Source organism: Terrapene carolina, unplaced genomic scaffold (genome assembly GCF_002925995.2).
Source record: "Terrapene carolina triunguis isolate 2854851 unplaced genomic scaffold, T_m_triunguis-2.0 Scaffold629, whole genome shotgun sequence".
Lineage (NCBI taxonomy): Eukaryota > Metazoa > Chordata > Testudines > Emydidae > Terrapene > Terrapene triunguis.
The window spans coordinates 14,534,068-14,551,000 of NW_020664980.1; the positions used below are offsets into that span (position 1 = coordinate 14,534,068).

At 51.7% G+C, this 16,933-nt stretch overlaps 2 protein-coding genes across 3 annotated transcripts in view; one reads left to right on the top strand and one right to left on the bottom strand.

Annotated features, from left to right (window-relative positions):
* Positions 1-3,495: 3,495 nt before the first annotated feature.
* ATOX1 (antioxidant 1 copper chaperone) lies at positions 3,496-14,616 on the bottom strand. The gene is made up of 4 exons (XM_024212495.3): positions 14,531-14,616; positions 12,507-12,582; positions 8,775-8,950; positions 3,496-3,751 (listed from the first exon to the last, which is right to left on the bottom strand). Exons 1-3 carry the CDS (start codon positions 14,534-14,536, stop codon positions 8,826-8,828), a joined length of 207 nt encoding a protein of 68 aa, XP_024068263.1. The 5' UTR covers positions 14,537-14,616; the 3' UTR covers positions 3,496-3,751; positions 8,775-8,825.
* The window catches only part of G3BP1 (G3BP stress granule assembly factor 1), a 40,600-nt gene continuing 38,244 nt past the window's right edge, over positions 14,578-16,933 (top strand). For both annotated transcript variants that reach the window (XM_026659417.2, XM_026659418.1), the window contains exon 1: positions 14,578-14,597. The gene's annotated coding sequence lies outside the window, so the exon portion shown is untranslated. The remainder of the gene's footprint in view (positions 14,598-16,933) is intronic.

Here is a 16,933-nt window from a genome sequence, read left to right on the forward strand (position 1 = left end):
CTACAGAATAGCCGGCGAGGCTGCTTTTTGCCAATGCACGACTGGGCCCCCTTACACCTTGCCGTCAAACAAAGACAAATTCTTGTTTTAAGACTGAAAGGTAAAAGGTTATCCACCCGCCAACGCCAGGATGATGACAGTATCTTTAGACTATGCTTTTGGGGAAGGACGGGTATTGTGTGGCACCGGGAATCCCTAGAGTAATGGGTTATAAAATACAGTGGTTTGCTGGTAACTGAGACAGCGAGAAAACTAGGCTCCCACAAATGCTTATTATCTTATCAGAAAGGACGCAAGGTGGCGAGGAAGAGCGTGTCCTTGTGGTTGTTGTGAGGACTGGATGAAATGCTCCATTCCTTTGATAAGCTAGCAAGGTTGTGGGATCCCGGGAGCCGTCCCATTGTCCCGCAAGGCCAAGGCTCTGCTCGGGGGAGGGGGAATGCAGCGAATCAGGCTTGCGCCGCTTGCTCTGCTCTCACATAACATTAATCCTGCTGCATTCTTTGGGGATTTTACATTCACGTGCTCGGAATGCCGCCGCGCTGCAGCATGTGTTAACGGCCCCCTGGTACGAGTAGCTCTGTGCTCGGGGGAACACCCTGCTGGTCAGCACACCCCCTCCGGGGCAGAAGGGGTTATGGAACAATGAGCCCTCCAAGTTCTGCTCCCTGGGGGCAGGAGGTGGGGGGAAGGGGGTGGCAGGGAGCAAGCAGCGGGAGGCTCTATGACTATGCTCCTTCACCACCTAAGGGCAGGTATTGCCCCAGGCCCCCTCTCAGCCACAGCTAAGCAAAGAACAGGTTAAGCCTTGCCTGACCTGCTCTTCACACAGCCCATTGGCTCAGGCTACACCCGGGCCAGGGAAAGACCCCAGTGCCCGGCCGGATCTGAAGTGCATGGGAAATGAGTGACGGATGCCTGTCTGGTTCCAACCAGGCAGGAGCACACACCACCATTGGCAGGGTCTGTTCTCGCTGGGCATGAACACCCCACTCCTCTCTCTTGGGCCCTCCAGCGGTGCCAGCCCTGGGGAGAACGCACTGCCGCTGCCCACTCTGCGCCACCCCAGGCACGAGAAGACGCCAACCTCCGGTGCCAGCCAAGTTTAGCACATAAAAGCCCCCAAGCACGTCGCTGTGGGATGCGATCCTACCCACCAAAGGGCTGGGAGGGTTTGTCTCCACAGCAAGCTGCTGTTACTGGCATCTGCACTGGGCACAGAGGCTGCTGCTGGAACCCACCAGGCTGAGCGCAGCAGGAAAATTATGGAGGCCGTAATGACAGGGTTTTGTTCTCATTACGAGATAATGGCAGGGGGAAGAGAGCAGTGTCCTAGGATAACGATCGCCCACAGCTAGACACATCCAGAGGCATTTCTCAAACCCCAAGGCAGATAGGGGCACAGGGATGGGCATCAGCCCCGGGACATCGGTTCGCTACAGTGAATTTATGTCAGCTGCATCCAGGCACCAATGATGGGTCTGTCATGCACCCGCCGCTCCCAGCAGATGCTCATCTGAACCGATAGCGAGAAGTTTGCACAGTCTGGGGGAGTCAAGGCATTGTTCCCAGCTTCACCCACACACAGCAGCTTAATCCCAATCCAGGCCTTATCTCCCGCCCCAAACAAGCCTACTGGCGTTTAAGGAATAAACCGGCTTCCGCTTGCCTGTGTTTTTAGTGAATGAGAGGCAGGCCTAAGGGGCAGAGGTTAATGGCATCTGGGGGGATTGTGAAGTGCTGCAGAAAGCTGGGTAGTCAGAAAGCCCTTGGTATGCAGGGCGCCCCAGAGTGCTCTGTAAAACAGGCCGATACTTGGGCTGGCACATGTCACAGCCATGCTGTGCTCGACCACCACTCACCCATCCCCTTGTCCCTCTGAATCGGTTTTATCCACAGGGGGAGGCTCCCACTTCATTTCTGATTAACTAGAGGTGCTCTGCACCTGGCTCCCATGTGCGTCTGCAAATGGGGGCCCAAGGAGAGCTCCCAAGGGGCTGCCCATCTCTCCGTGGGTAGGGGCTGGGCACACGGGAGTGAGTGCGGCTGCTGTACCAAGCTACCAGCCACAGTGGCAGATCAGGGTCGTACAGCGACTGCCTCGGGTGAGCTCTGGGCAGCACTGAACCTGCCCACCGCCCCACTAGCATGGGGCACCGCGCCACCAGAGCCACGGCACAGTCAAGCCCTTGCTGTGCCTAGCGCATTTTGAGATCCACTGCTCTGCCATCGGTAGCGTAGATGGGACCCATAGGTGCACGGCTCGTGGGCAAAAGCTTAGGAGAATCCACCCTGACGTTGATGGGAGCGAGGGGGCCAGCATCTCTGGGAAACACCAAGAGGGGAGGAGAGAGGAAAACAAAGGAAGAGCTGGGGAGTGGATTCTGCGGCCATAGCAAAGACATGAGGGAAAATTCTCTGATTTATAGTGGGACGGTCAGTGATTTTCCTCTACCAACGCAGCAAGGCCGCAGCGCCTGCTGGTTTGGCAGGGAGGGCTCGCTCCTTAAAGACTGCTGTTTCCACTTAACTCCCACTGAGACAGAGCGGGTAGCTGTGCCTTCACGTCACACCGTCACACCGTTCCCTTCACCTCCTTGTCAAGCTAACGCCAGACTTCCCCGCCCCCTCAAAAAAAAATAGTCAATGCATGTACGGTATGACTGGCTGCTAAAATGAATGCCCAGCCGTGTCTGCCAGACCTGGGCGGGAAGGAAATCCAAAGCAAAGAACATCGAGTCAATAAATAAAGCTGGTTAATGTGAACCCAACGGTGAGGTGAAGAAACTGGGTGCATAACAGGCTGGCCATTCCAGAAGGCTAGGTTTCACCCACTCCGTGAACGTGGCTCCAATGCACATCCTGTGTAGTTCTTAGGAAAGATTCCATAAATACTAGCAGGGTTTGCATTTGATCATAGAATCAATCATAGAATCAGACAATCAGAAGATTAGGGTTGGAAGAGACCTCAGGTCGTCATGTAGTCCAACCCCCTGCTCAAAGCAGGACCAACCCCAACTAAATCATCCCAGCCAGGGCTTTGTCAAGCCATGCCTTAAAAACCTCTAAGGATGGAGATTCCACCACCTCCCAGCTGGGATCACGAGGTGCTATTGTAATATAACTGTTCCCTTGGATGGGGGAAATGATACTGTTAAAAGGAAGGGACTGATTCCACTGTCCAAAGGATCCACTCAGCAAATCTTGTGCTTCTCCCACATTTCGAGGCCCCCGCTGCAAAGTCTGACTATAACAAAGGTCCACTGAGACACCAACTCATGTGACTTATCACCTAATCAGCATTTGAACTCAGCTCTCCAGAGACATTATCTCAAGCCGACTCTGTAGCCAGCACACAAGGCTCAGTGCAAGTTCCCTGGAGAACAAGCAGGTTGGAGATCCTCTCCTAAGTAACAAGCAGTCTCCTATTTCTAAGAGCCCTACTTGTGCATCGGCCACCTCTCCCGGCTGAAGAAAACACCGGGCACCAGAACATGTATTTGAAAATAGAAGCGGCTCCTTCGTTTACTGCAAGGCCAGAGAGGGAGAGCACACCTGAACCCTACATTTCAAGAGGGGAGTTTTACAAACTATGGTTCAAGTAGATCCTGGTCCTTTACTCTGAGGGTCCTTCCTCCTCCCAGCCTTCTTCTTTCCAACATCTGGCAGGGTAACCGGGGTCAAATGACAGAGGGTGTCGACAGATCTGTATACAGGCCATCTTCTCACTGAAGCCATCATGTTAGCACTCCTGCAAAAACAAGGACAGTGGGGAGGGGAGTTATACTGGGGTGCCCCCTGCTGGTTAAACCTTAAAGGAAACTCAGCAACCTGACATCTAGTCAATTTCAAAATAGGAACTGAAGAGTTCCAGGTATTAACTCCCCCCGGGACCCCCCAGCCAGTGCAGGTGGTTTCACAACTAGTATCCTCATTTTAAAGAAAAAATCCTCTCCCTTCTTGCAGTGTGCAATATTCGCGGGAAGTAACTGGCTGTATGAGAAGCATTGTGTCAGATGTAAAGCAAACTACCAGAAAAGAGAGGAGAACATTTACTGTCCTCCAGCTACACTTATCTAGGAGGTTCCTTGTAACAAGGGTAGACGAAGGATTTTCGAAGGGTGATTTTCAAGTAGCAACAGCAACAAATATCATGTACGTGATCCCAAGTCCATTCGCTACCCAGTGCTTTCAATTGTCAGAGCGCTACACTAAAGATAAGGGCCAGATTTTCAGAGGCAATGGGCACATGCAGCTCCCATTGACTTCAGTCGGATGGGTCAGTGCTCAGCAATCCTGAAAATTTAACCCTAAGCAAAGAGTCCTCCAGGGTGGATTGATTTAAATCATAATTTAAATCAGCAACTGGAAAGCCTCAATCTAAATAATCAATGTTAATCAACTTTTCCATTTGCCCTTCAGGTCTGCATTCTCATTGGTTGATATAACCACTAACACATATTGATTGACAACTGAACAGACAGAGCCTTTACAATAGATTTGGTCCATCTTTTTGCTACCTAGGAGGGTAGGCTATAATTATGTACATTTATTTAAGCAATTATGTAAGTAAATATTTTCAGATTCTTATTAGTTGTCCATTTAGTATGTTAGAAAATGGTGAATGATGGGCGGGGCATAAATATTCATAATTTGAGAACTTAGCCAATCAGAGCTCAGGTAGGGAGACGCTAACAGTATGAGAGGGAGACTGAGTCATAAAAAGATTAAGTGACTTGCCCAAGATCATATCATGAGTCACCTGCAGAGCAACGAACTCAGGACTTCTTGGCTTCCTATTCTTTCCTGTTCATGGAATATTTCTTCAGTGTTTTATGTTTAAAAACTGTGAGATTTCATAAATTTTTGTGTTACTCTTTTTTTTTTTACTAATGACATTTTCTTAAAACCAGGATCTTTCTTCAAACAACGTTTTAGAAGAATTCAGGGCTTGTCTATATTAGCAAAGTCGCACTGATTTAATATCAGTTTTGTTAAACCCATCTAGTTCAAGCAGTGCAAATCCCTAACACAGACACACTTAAACCAGTTTAATCCTCACTTCAATTGCTTTATCTTAATTCAGGAATTTACCAACACAAACTGGTTTAAATGCGTCTACATTAGGGATCTGCACTGCTTGAACTAGATAGATCTTAAATCTACTTCATTAAACTGGTGCAACTTTGCTAATGTAGATGAGCCCAGATGCCAGATGGACAGCTTGGGATATCCAAGGTACAGCAAAGTGTCAGCTTCCCCTCCCTACCTCACCCCACTTGTCTCTCAACCCTGCCCTGGAGAAACAACCTCTTGTGGCAGGAGGACAGTTCAGTCTGTAGCCTCTCCCCTAAAGGTCTTAGAGGACGTGCAAGCTGCAGTGATGGCTTCTTGGCTATCTACCCACTAGGAACTGGACTGACACCCACAAGGAACCAGACTGAAACCCACTGTCTTCCTTCACAGTGTCCACCAAACCGTTACTAGCTTAGTGCTCCATCTTCTGCACCCTCACGTATTCAAGTCCTCAACTAGGTTAAAAAACTGACTTGAGGTTGGCGCCTCTTTAGTTAATGAGCAATCTCCTGAGCCCTGGTCTCTCTGGGTCTATGTCCTGCTCCCTTTTAGCGCTACTGAGACACCGGGGACCTTGTTGGCTGGGTTGTTTTGTGTTGTTCAGGGTTTGTTTTCATTGATGGTACTTTCCAGCAGAGCGTCGATTCAGCTGGGAATGGTGCTAGGCTGGTGTTCTTCCACCTCCCCAGAAAAACTAGCCCAAACAATTAAAAGTCCCATGAAATTCAAACTATTTCCTTTTCTGCTTGTTCTCACTGAAGTAGTGTTCAGCATTACTTGGGCTTAGTAGCAGAGAAGGCCCAGGGCCCTGTAGGGAAAAGGGGCTGGTTTCTGACAGCACTAAAAGCAAGACCTAGTCATGTCTCTAAGCGCTAGAGGCAAAGGCCTGGTCCACACCAACCCCCCACTTCGGATTAAGGTACGCAAATTCAGCTACGTGAATAACGTAGCTGAATTCGAAGTACCTTAGTCCGAACTTACCGCGGGTCCATACGCGGCAGGCAGGCTCCCCCGTCGACGCCGCGTACTCCTCGCACCGAGCTGGAGTACCGGCGTCGACGGCGAGCACTTCCGGGATCGATCCCAGAACATCGATTGCCTGCCACCGGACCCGGAGGTAAGTGTAGACGTACCCAAAGACAGGGTTCCCTGAGCTTGCTGGAACTGGCTGAATCAGCCTTCCCCTCTTTCATGTGGCCCACTGGATAGGGCACTGGGCTAGGAATCCAGAGAGCGCCGTCCTTTTCCTGGTTCTGCCATGGACCTGCTGGGCGACCTTGGACAAGTTACATCCCCTCCTTGTGCCTCAGATTCTCCATCTGAGAAATGGGGTTAGTGATACTTGTGACAGTGTATCCCATAAGGCTTTATGGGGGAGGCTGCTTATAAATGTATGTATGACATAACTGGAATATGTTTTGTGCTGCCTGTGCCACGTAATATATCTCCGTAAAGGTTATGGTCTACTATATCTATTCATCCTATTTGTACATATATATCATTTTCTACTTGAGATTAAGAATATGGGCTGTATGCTTGCTTGGTTTCTAAGTAAGCTTTAAGAACAGGAGTACTTGTGGCACCTTAGAGACTAACAAATTGTAAGTAAGCTTTGTGAGGCATTTGGTCAGCTTCTTTAGGAAGGAATTCACCAGGTTAAGTACCTGATCAGGAAACACTTGGGGAACAATGCATCTTGGAATGCTCCAATCCACATAAGAAGTCTTCCTGGAGACATGCAAGATACCATGTGGACAATGGCTTCGGCTTGTAAAGAATGAGTCATGCAGGGACATGTGACTTGCCCAGGTGACTCCAGAACTCCATCTTGGAGCTGGACTTTGCATAGGAGGGGGGTCTCCACCCACAAGAAAGAGTCTATTTAAACCCGTGGGAGACCCCTCCATTTGGGTCTTCAGCTGGCTAAGGAAGGAGCCTCTCCACCCCCCCAGGATACCTGAAGGGAACTGGAACAAAGGACAGTAACTACAGGGGGTGTGAGTGATTGCTGGACCCAGGAGATTAGCCTGTAAAAGGGAGCATTCTGGAACTGGTGAGGAACTTATCTGTATTTAGTTTGATTAGACATAGATTTGTGCATTTTATTTTATTTTACTTGGTGACTTACTTTGTTCTGTCTGTTACTACTTGGAACCACTTAAATCCTACTTTCTGTATTTAATAAAATCACATTTTATTTAGTAATTTACTCAGAGTATGTATTAATACCTGGGGGAGAAAACAACTGTGCATCTCTCTCTATCAGTGTTATAGAGGGCGAACAATTTATGAGTTTACTCTGCATAAGCTTTATGCAGGGTAAAACAGATTTATCTGGGTTTAGACCCCATTGGGAGTTGTGCAGCTGAGTGCTAAAGACAAGCAAACTTCTGTGAGCTATTTTCAGGTAAACTTGCAGCTTTGGGGCAAGTGATTCAGACCCTGGGTCTGTGTTGGAGCAGACGGGAGTGTCTGGCTCAGCAAGACAGGGTGCTGGAGTCCTGAGCTGGCAGGGAAAACAGGAGCAGAGGTAGTCTTTGCACATCAGGTGGCAGCTCCCAAGGGGGTTTCTGTGATCCAACCCATCACAATACTCGCCTCTTTTGTCAAGTGCCCTGAGATCTACAGATGAGAAGTGCTCTGCGAGCACAAGGCATTCTTCTCTCTGAACGGAGGCTCAAAGGAGAAGGATCAGGCCTAGTCAGGCTTCCCCAGTTCCTGTTCCAGTGGCAGAAATGTTGGCTGCAAAAGGCATCCTTTAACCAGGGGAGAAAGTCTAGCCTGGGAGGAGTATCAGCCCAGCAGAATGGCAGATTCCCTGGCCATTCCCCTGTCACATCTGACATGCTGGCACGGAGGAGGGTGTCTCTCGGAATGAGGGGCCATGTCTAATACTAGGGCAGAAGGGACCATCAGTGGGAGGAGAGAGCCCCTCTCAGCCTCATCCCGCCCCCTATACACACAGTGTTTGGTCATCTCGGGGTGGGAAAGGGAAGGAGCCACCCTCTGGCTCCCCTGAACAGCCTGCTAGAGCAGAGCCCGGGGACACGCAACCCCCCCAAACTCACCCTTTGAGAGATCACATGTGGCTGCTGAAGAAGTAACAGTGATGCAACCACAACGGGGCAATTGCTAGAACCAAAGCTCATATTTGCAGCCAGTCAACATGGTGGAGGGAAGCAGACAGGTTTCCAAATGTGAAGTCTGCGCAAGGTTCCCCCAGGAAACAGCAACAGTTCTTGAATGTCCCTCACCCTGGCCCTACACACGCACCGCTGCGGGAGCATCAGCTCTGCATTCAGAGGGGCCAGTCTGTAGGCTTCCGGCCATGCTGGCTGTGAACGCTTCCTCCTCAGATCGAGATCCTGTCCCGGATGGGGCAAGGGGCTGGTGCCTCGTGGCAAGGAGGGCAGGGGAGTGGGATGTTACGGTGGTTTTAGCTCCCGTGCCACAGCTGAGCACCGGCCAAACCTTCCTTACGTGCCAAACTCGACACTGGCCATGACTCCCCAAGTCCCACCTCACTGACATCACAGCTCAGCCTGCTGGAACGTGCCCAAACCCTGCTGCTACTGCACTGTCGGGGCTGCCCTGACCCAACATCACTTCACGTGGGACCCTGGGCAGAGCGGGTGAGCTCAGGATTCCTCCTCAGTGTCTTGCATCCACTAGCTGTGTAAGGAGAGCAGCAGACTGACCTCCTTTGGGGTGTGGAGAAAGCCTGACCCTCGGACCCGTCGGCTCGGGGGTTATTTCTCCCCCAGGTAGGAGGCGCTCTTCCCGGTTTTCTTCAGCGTGGCCAGCAAGGTGTCGACGCTGTGTTCCGAGTCGATGCACACCTTCTTGTTGGGCAGGTCGATCTCAAACTGGACACCTGGGGGAGGGGAAAGGATACCCCACGTGTGAGAGGAACCAACCGTGCAGCCTCCAACCAGCGCACCCACCATAGCCATCACCCCCCGACTCTTCCCCCTCCCTTATGGACGGGGTAGAGCTGATCACTGAGTATCCTGTTAAGAACCAGGTGAGCAGGCTGAAAAAATAAACAAGACTCGGGTAGTGTGTGCCCATCCTTGCTCTGATGCAAACACAGACATCACCCAACCACTGCTCCTGCTCGGACATGCCAGTCCTGCCCCACCGGTACAGGCCCCCAACCATGCAGCTTCTCATGCTGCTAACTCAACCTTTTGACTTCTCTGCAACCTCAGGAGAGGGCACGAATACCCCTCTACTGCATTTCTTTAGCCCCTTTCCTCCACGGGTCTCAGAGCGCTTTGTGGGGCTCCTTCCCCACAACCTCAGCCCATGGGAGGAAGGTACAGCCGGTCTTATTAGCCCTCTTTCACAGAGGGGGGGAACCGAGGCCCAGGGACCTTGTGTGACATTCCCCAGGGTCAGACAGCAAGTCAGGAGCTGCTCAGCCCATGCCTCCAACCACCAGAAGTCCTCACCCCCTTGGTTTAATTAGAGACAATCCTTAAAAGTGCGACTGGCGAGGAAAGTGCTGAGAAGCAGGCCAAGGGTGCAGGGATTCAGGATTGAGCTGAGAGACAGGAATTTAGTTTCCAGTGGCCCCCAGAGCACAGTCTCTCTCTGTCTGCTGGGGTCTGAAAACGTAGAAGCTCAGGGCACACCGTTAACTAGAAAAACTATCCCCGGGATACATGGAGTACATCGCACAGAGCGGGGCAGTCAAAGGATCGTCTGTTAACACAGGTTTTGTGCGCCTCCTGCTGGCATGTCAACATATTACCACCACCAGACAAAACTATTACTGTGACCTATCCACTTCAGAGCTCGCCTGCTGCCTCCCGCCTGGCCCTTCCCTTCCAATGACAGCACTGTCTATGGCCTCCAGAGCAGCACGCAGTTACTCCAACGAGAGGCTAAGCAGCAGGGCTGGACTGATTCAGTGCTAGCACTGCCAGCCTGCTGGGAAATGGCATTTTCCTGATCTCTTCCTGATGCAGCAGGGCCACTCAGAGTGAGGGAGGGAGAGGCATCCATGTGAAACCAGAACTGGCATGAGCCACCAGCGCTGGGTGCATTTGCATTCATTCAAAGCGCTCTGACGTTTCTTTGCCCTGTCAGTTATTGTTCCACCTGCCACGTTGCTAGGGAGCGGCCATCTGGTTATCTGGGAACCCCAGCGTGGCTTTCTTGGTAAATACAGCTCAGCAGACACCAGCGTCAATATTTTATTTTATTTTGAAGTCTGTAATAAATAAAAGTTCAGCTCCAGCAGGCCAATTGGAGTGCTGGGCATTCCTCTGGTGATCTTAGCTCGCCAGCTGAAAATTGGGCTAACCCACTCTCAATCAAGCTGAACAAAGCTGGGCTTTCCATGAGGAGTCGCTCCTCTACTGGGTAGGGAAGGCAGCTGCCAACTTACCCACCCCGGGCCGACTCCACTCCTCTTAACACAGATGGGGGCTGGGGGCTGTCGTTTGGAAGAGGTGGTAAAAGCACCTGGATGGGAAAGTGCAGGCTCCTGGATCAGTGGCTGGGAAGGTCGGCCTGTTTCTCCATAGTCACTGCAGTGATTGGCTCCCTGTGCTTGGCAGGGCCGCTGCTCTGAAGCTGGCAATATCCCTTAGGGGAATCACAATAGCTCTCCCTACGGCAGCAGTGCCCGGGGAGGAGTATGCTAGATGCACCAGAGGCATCAGGCCTCTGCTCCTTCTGCTCTCAGGGCCTGGTCCAAAGCCCAGTGGAGGCAGTGGAAAGACTCCCAGGGACGTCAGTGGGTTTTGGAGGAGGCCTTGCACTGAAAGGAGAATAGAAACTGCTGCAGTCCGGTGATTGCAACTTCCTGCAGTTACAAGATAGTGCCGAGCAACTTTCCTCCCCCCACCTCAGCAAAGGTCACAGCGTCCAATTAGCCATCTTGCCACTGCAGATCAATAATTAGTTACTGACTAACCAGTTGCGGCAGGGGCTCCCACAGGAACAGGGTGGGTGGCTTTCAAGGAGTGGCTTGACCCCTAGCTCATCTGCAGGGGGAGGGCAGGACTGAGTTTGGAACAGGCAACCCTCCAGCCCCCAACTGTTCCTCTGGGAGCGTGGTTGGGCAACATCGTGCTAAGCCGACTGCAGTGGCGGCCAAAGTCCTTTCTGCTTCTCTTTCCCAGGAGTCTTTCCCCAGGCCTGGGTCGGCAAGTGCCCCGAGAATGGGCTTGAGAGGCCCCATCATCAGACTACAAAGGAAGAAGGGCTGACTCTGAAATAGCCAGAAGGGGTGGGGCAGGGTGGATTTTAAAAAGGAACGGGCACGTCGTGTTTTAGATGTCGCCCGCCTCTCTGCCAAGGATGCCCAGAAAGGAGCTGCATAAGCCCCCTGCAGGGGCTCTGGCCCTCGCTGTCTCTCACAGGTGCAGCATTAATGCCACTGCATGCCCCTGCTTCACACCCCTTCTCCTGGCTGCCCAGAAATGCTACTTTGCCCAGGCAAGTTTCTCTCAGGAGAAGATCACCTGGCAGACTCTTGTCTGTTGCCAGGAATGCAACCGATCAGTGACAGAAGGGCCCAGCGAGAGTAGCCTGAACATTCCCCAGAACCAGTCCTGAAATAGTGCCACACATGGCGAAGTGTAAACCGAACGCTAGGAACAAAAGCAGGAGCCGGTTTTGCAGAGAGGGGAGCAGGTGAAGGCTCTAAGTGAGGACCCAGTTCTTTAGGGAAGTCATTTATAACATACAGGGCGAAATCCTGGCTCTATTAAAGTCAACGGCAAAACTCCCCTGGGGTTCAGCAGGGCTAGGATTTCATGGCCCTTCATCCAGGCCAGACAATCCACACTGTGCCTTGACAGGCTATGTCACCTGCCAACAGATCAGCTCTCTGTTGGTGGAGGGCATCGTCTGGCACGACGGAGCTTCCAGGACAAACGCCACGGCTGGTCAGTCCAAAACAACACTCCTCTCCTGGGGGGCTGCACTGTCTCTTACCAAAGGGGGAGTCAGCAGAACGAGGCCTTTCCTCCCACGTGGGGATTGAGAACTACCCCCGGCGACGGGTGACTTTGCCAGGACACAGTGACCCTAGTGATGCTCGTTTTAACTCCACACACAGTGCTAGGCAAGCAACAGCTGTGAGCACGGGAAGGAAAGATGCCTCTGCGAATAGCAGCCACTGTCCAAATGTTCTGGACATTGCAATTGGCCTGTTAATGTCCCAGACACAATGATAACACCACAAACTCTCGGTGTTTGGGCCAGAATGGTTCTTCTGACGCAAGGGCTGCCGTGTGCCAATCATTAGCTTGAGGCGGGGGCCAGTCTGAGTGGGGCACTTGGACCACAGTTTCCATTTCATTGCCACAGGAGCCGTTGGTCCCTTAAGGCTAGTATGGAAACTCCCACATCCGTGAAAGCTGTTTGCTGATCCCCATGCAATTCTCCACCTGGCTCAGAGCAGTGCCACTCACCTCCCAGCTTGTTGAGAACGCGCGTGACCGCGTTGGAGCACCCTTCGCAGGTCATGTCGACAGAGAACTCGTGCTTCTGAAATAAGGAAGAGAACAGATTGGAGACAACCAGGAGCCCTTCTTGCTTTGTCAGCAATGATCCCAATACACTGGCCTGGGACCTCTGGAGACCTGGGTTTGAAACCCTTATAACATCACATACAAAAGGTGCTCTCACCCCAATCCTACCAGGCCCTGATCATAATTCAAACACTGCACACGTACTCTGGCATAAACCCAAGCTTTCTGCAAACTCCAGCATATCTAGTTACTTTATCTCATTGCTTCCTTGTGCTCCACAACCTGTCTGTATTCCCCTGCTGTGTTGTCTTAGACTCTTAGCTCTCTGAGGCAGGGGGCTTTTTCTTACGCTGGCCTAGTGTAATAGGATCCTTGTCCATAATTGGGGCACCTAGACACCCCACTGCAATACAAACAATACTACTGTACCTTGAAAACATGAGTAAAGGGACATGACTGGCACATTGTTAAAAAAACAATAACACACATTTTTAATTATGATCCTAGCTGCTACTCAGAGATACTCTATCAGTAACATACAACATATCTGCCTGTGTTATTAATGAACATATTCAGTTATTTCTTTTTTCGCACTAACGCTGTATGTCCGCTGTTCAGATAATAAAACCAATTGGCTTCATTTTACTGCTGCTTCAAGGCTATGGGCTCCTTGACCCTAGAAAATTAGGTTGACCCAGTTACATCATTCGGGGGTGTGAAAAATCCACACCCCGTGAGCGACACAGTTAAGCCGACCTACATCCCCGTGTGGACAACGCTAGGTCAACAGAAGATTTCTCCCGCCAACTTAGCTGCTGCCTCTCGGAGAGGTGGATTAAGCTACATTGACGGGAGAACCTTTCCCTTTGGCGTGGGTAGTGTCCACACTGAAGCGCTGCAGCCATAGCGTTTTAAGTACCGTCAAGCCCTTAGTCAGTTTCTGTCCCCCTCCCACAGCATTGGAGTTCCCAAGGTTCCAAGGGAAAGTTTTCATCCAGAAAGACAACAACAATTTTTGTTCTCGTTGACATTTAAAAATTTCATTAAGGTTAGTTTGATTTTGAGAGAATTTTCCCAAATGAAAAACGTTGGAAAATCCCTCCCCTTCTGTTAAACTGGGTGCAAACATCTGGATGGCGGCAAGAGGTATAAATAAGGGGCATCATGGACCACGCCCTCCATTGGGCCAGGCGCTGTTCAAACACAGTCCCTGCCCCGAGGAACTTACAATCTTTGCAAGCCAAACAGAGAATATGTGAGACAGACAGACGGGGAGCAGAAGGAAGCAATGAGAACATTGCTCGGCGCGATGACAAGCAGTGGTCTCAATACCCCAGCAGCCTGACCTTCAAGCATTTCCTAGCCTCTACAGCAAAAGAGAATGTTAGGGATTGGTTTGGAGGAGGAGAACGAGCTAGTTTTGCGGATGTTTGGCTTCTCCCAAGCGTGAGGATAAGGATCCCCCACGAGTCAGAAAACCAGGTGCCATTAACCTGTGCTGATGACTACCTCCCAGCGGCCCCCTAGCCCTAGAGGCCCGAGCGTGTCCCCACTGTAGCTACTAGTAACAAGTTATCCGGTTTTCAGGCAAAAGCCCAGCCCTGAACCAGTTTCCCCTGGTCCCTGCCGGGCACAGCATTCGCTGGCCCAGGCCCACCCAGGTTTGGGGGAAGCCTGGATCCGCCTCTGAACTTCGCATCCGGACCAACCCCCCCGTAGCGGGCCGAACCCCGGCAGGCTTCGGGCGAATTCGGATCAGGCCCCTCCCTAGCCCGTGGGAATCCAGGCCGGAAAGGGCCCGCTTGGCAGAGGCGTGGGCCCGGGGATGCTCCACCCCCCTCCGGCAATGGGGGGCCCGTCCCAGCTGCACCCCCTGGCCACGCCGGGGTTCACGCCCCCAGCTCCGGGGCAGTCCCGGCCCTGCAGCAACAGCGGCTCCCAGCCCGGGCGGCCGCAGCACCCACCGGCATAGCAGCGGCGGGCGATGCTGCTCCTCTCCCGGCTCCGCGCGGACTGAGGCACAGGCCGCCGGTACGTGCCGCCCCCTGCCTTCTCCTCCTCCTCCTCCGCCCGGGGGCAGGCTGCTCGCCCGGCCGGTGCACGCCTCCCCTTGTGCCGCGGGAGGGCGCGGTGCTCCCTCGGCTCCCGGCCCCGTCCCTGCCTGGCTCCTCCGGGGCTTGCAAAGCGGTGTCATTATTGCCTAGGGGGACAAATGGACCCCAGCCCTGGCTTTGCCTCCCCTCCCTGACTCCATTACCCCTCCCCCCCTTTGTAGGATTAATATAATCCCCCATGGAGCTTTGTGGGGTGACACCATCGCCCCCTCCATTTCCCCCCCTGGCTGAACCCCCCCCAGACAGAGGCTGAGAGCTCACTATGAGCCCCCTGCACAGTAGCCCAGTGACACTCAGCCATCCCTATTTGACCCGCAGGCTTTTAGGGGGTGTCTCAGGCGCATCCCCCCAGCATTTTAGGCCGTGCCAAAGCTGTGGGCACCACGGCAGGGACAGCGTGACCGCTGCCTTCTTGGCTGACGCCCTGGGGATCGAACTGGGGCCCTCCAGAGCTGAAAGCATGGGCTGGAAGAGCTACAGAGCTGCCCTACACGGGGCTATAACAGACCCATAGCTTCTGCGGCTAGCATAGAAAGGGGGACCTGTAACACAGAGGAAGAATAGATGGGTCCTGCCCAGGCAGGCCATAAAGAAGATGGAGAGCCCCTGAGGTTTGGAGCCCTGCAGTTGTCCAGATTCACTTAAAGGGAGGTGTTATGTATTTATTTATTTATTTTAAAGTGATTGTTACTTTTTGGGTTGGAACAGCCCAGAGACTTGGGGAAGGCCCATCACAGGCATGTCGCTGTGTTCCCATCACGCCAAGGGGGCCCTGTGACGTTGTGCAGTCTATATGGTTTTATAAAAACTTGATAATAAGTCAATATAATGTAACTGGGATAGTTTTAGAGATAATACGGTAATAAGTGAATATAATGTAACTGGGATATGCTTCATGCAAAAGGTCTCTTGTAAGGTATCATTACAAAGCTTAAAATCTACTGAGTGTGATCATCTGATTTGTATAAATGTACCTCTTGTATCTAAAACTAGAAATATAAAATATAACTCTGAGGGCCTATTGTAATTATGTAAAGTGTGGGCCATTAAGGATGGTTTGGAATCTTGATGACTCCCATTGTCTGCAGATGGCTGTATTTACCTGTGAGTCTCCCTGTATATGTGTGTGCTGGCAAGTGAGTAATGAAGTCTTGCAGTGACATGTGATCATGTCACCTGAACTGGAATCCATCTTTAACCTGGTGCTTTTCCAGTGAGGGGGGGTGGAAACCCAGAGGGACAAAGGGTTCCCGCCTTATGCAAAAGATATATAAAGGGGTGGAAGAGAACAAAGAGGAGAGAGGAGCCATCATGAAGAATCCCCTAGCTACCACCTGAGCTGGAACAAGAGCTGTACCAGGGGAAAGAATTGTGCCCAGGCCTGGAAGGTGTCCAGTCTGAGAAAAAGCTTACTGAAGCATCTCTGAGGGTGAGATTATCTGTATTTAGCTTGAGAGACTTGGGGAAGGCCCGTCACAGGCATGTCGCTGTGTTCCCATCACGCTAAGGGGGCCCAATAATTGCTAATGTGCATCATGGACTTGCCAGGAGTACTACCCCGCACCCAAACGGTGCAAGCCTCACAGGCTATAATCTGCCAAGCTAGTTCAAGGGGAGTGTCCATCCAGCTGGCGCTCCCCTAAGCATCCTGCCGCCGGACATTGCTGTCACACAGCGCCTTTCTGTTCCCAGGTTTTGGGCAGGCTCAGGGCACAGTTGACCCACCATTTGTTACACAAAAGCTGTGTCTACACCAGAGAATAGAACTGCTCCTAAGGGACTCTCTGACGAGGAACTGGTTTAAGTGCAGCTGGCTGGTCTGCTGCATTCACACAGGTCACGCTGCATTGTGCCTCGACCCTGCCACCCACACTAGCGCTGTTCTAAACCATTCCAAGTGGTGGTGACTTCTGTGTATCTATCCCACAGTTCCTGTTCCTGGCATGGCTTCTAGAAGTGGTGGATTCTGTGAGATTTTGCAATGCCACCACTGCACCAGAGGGCAGTAGCCAGAAACTCTACATGGAGGTTAACTGAATAGGGAGGACAAATCAAAAAGTGCAGGGCGAGGATTGAGATCAGAAGTTACTTGCTACTGAGAGAGAAAAGGTAATTGTGGGAGGACTGGAGTTCTCTGTTCATGCTGGGATTAAACTGGTTTAGAGTGAGCTGCCCTGCATTTAGACCTGCTGAAAGCAAATTTAATCCAAGCTATATTTGGCATGATGCATGTGTGCTATTTGGAGCACTTTC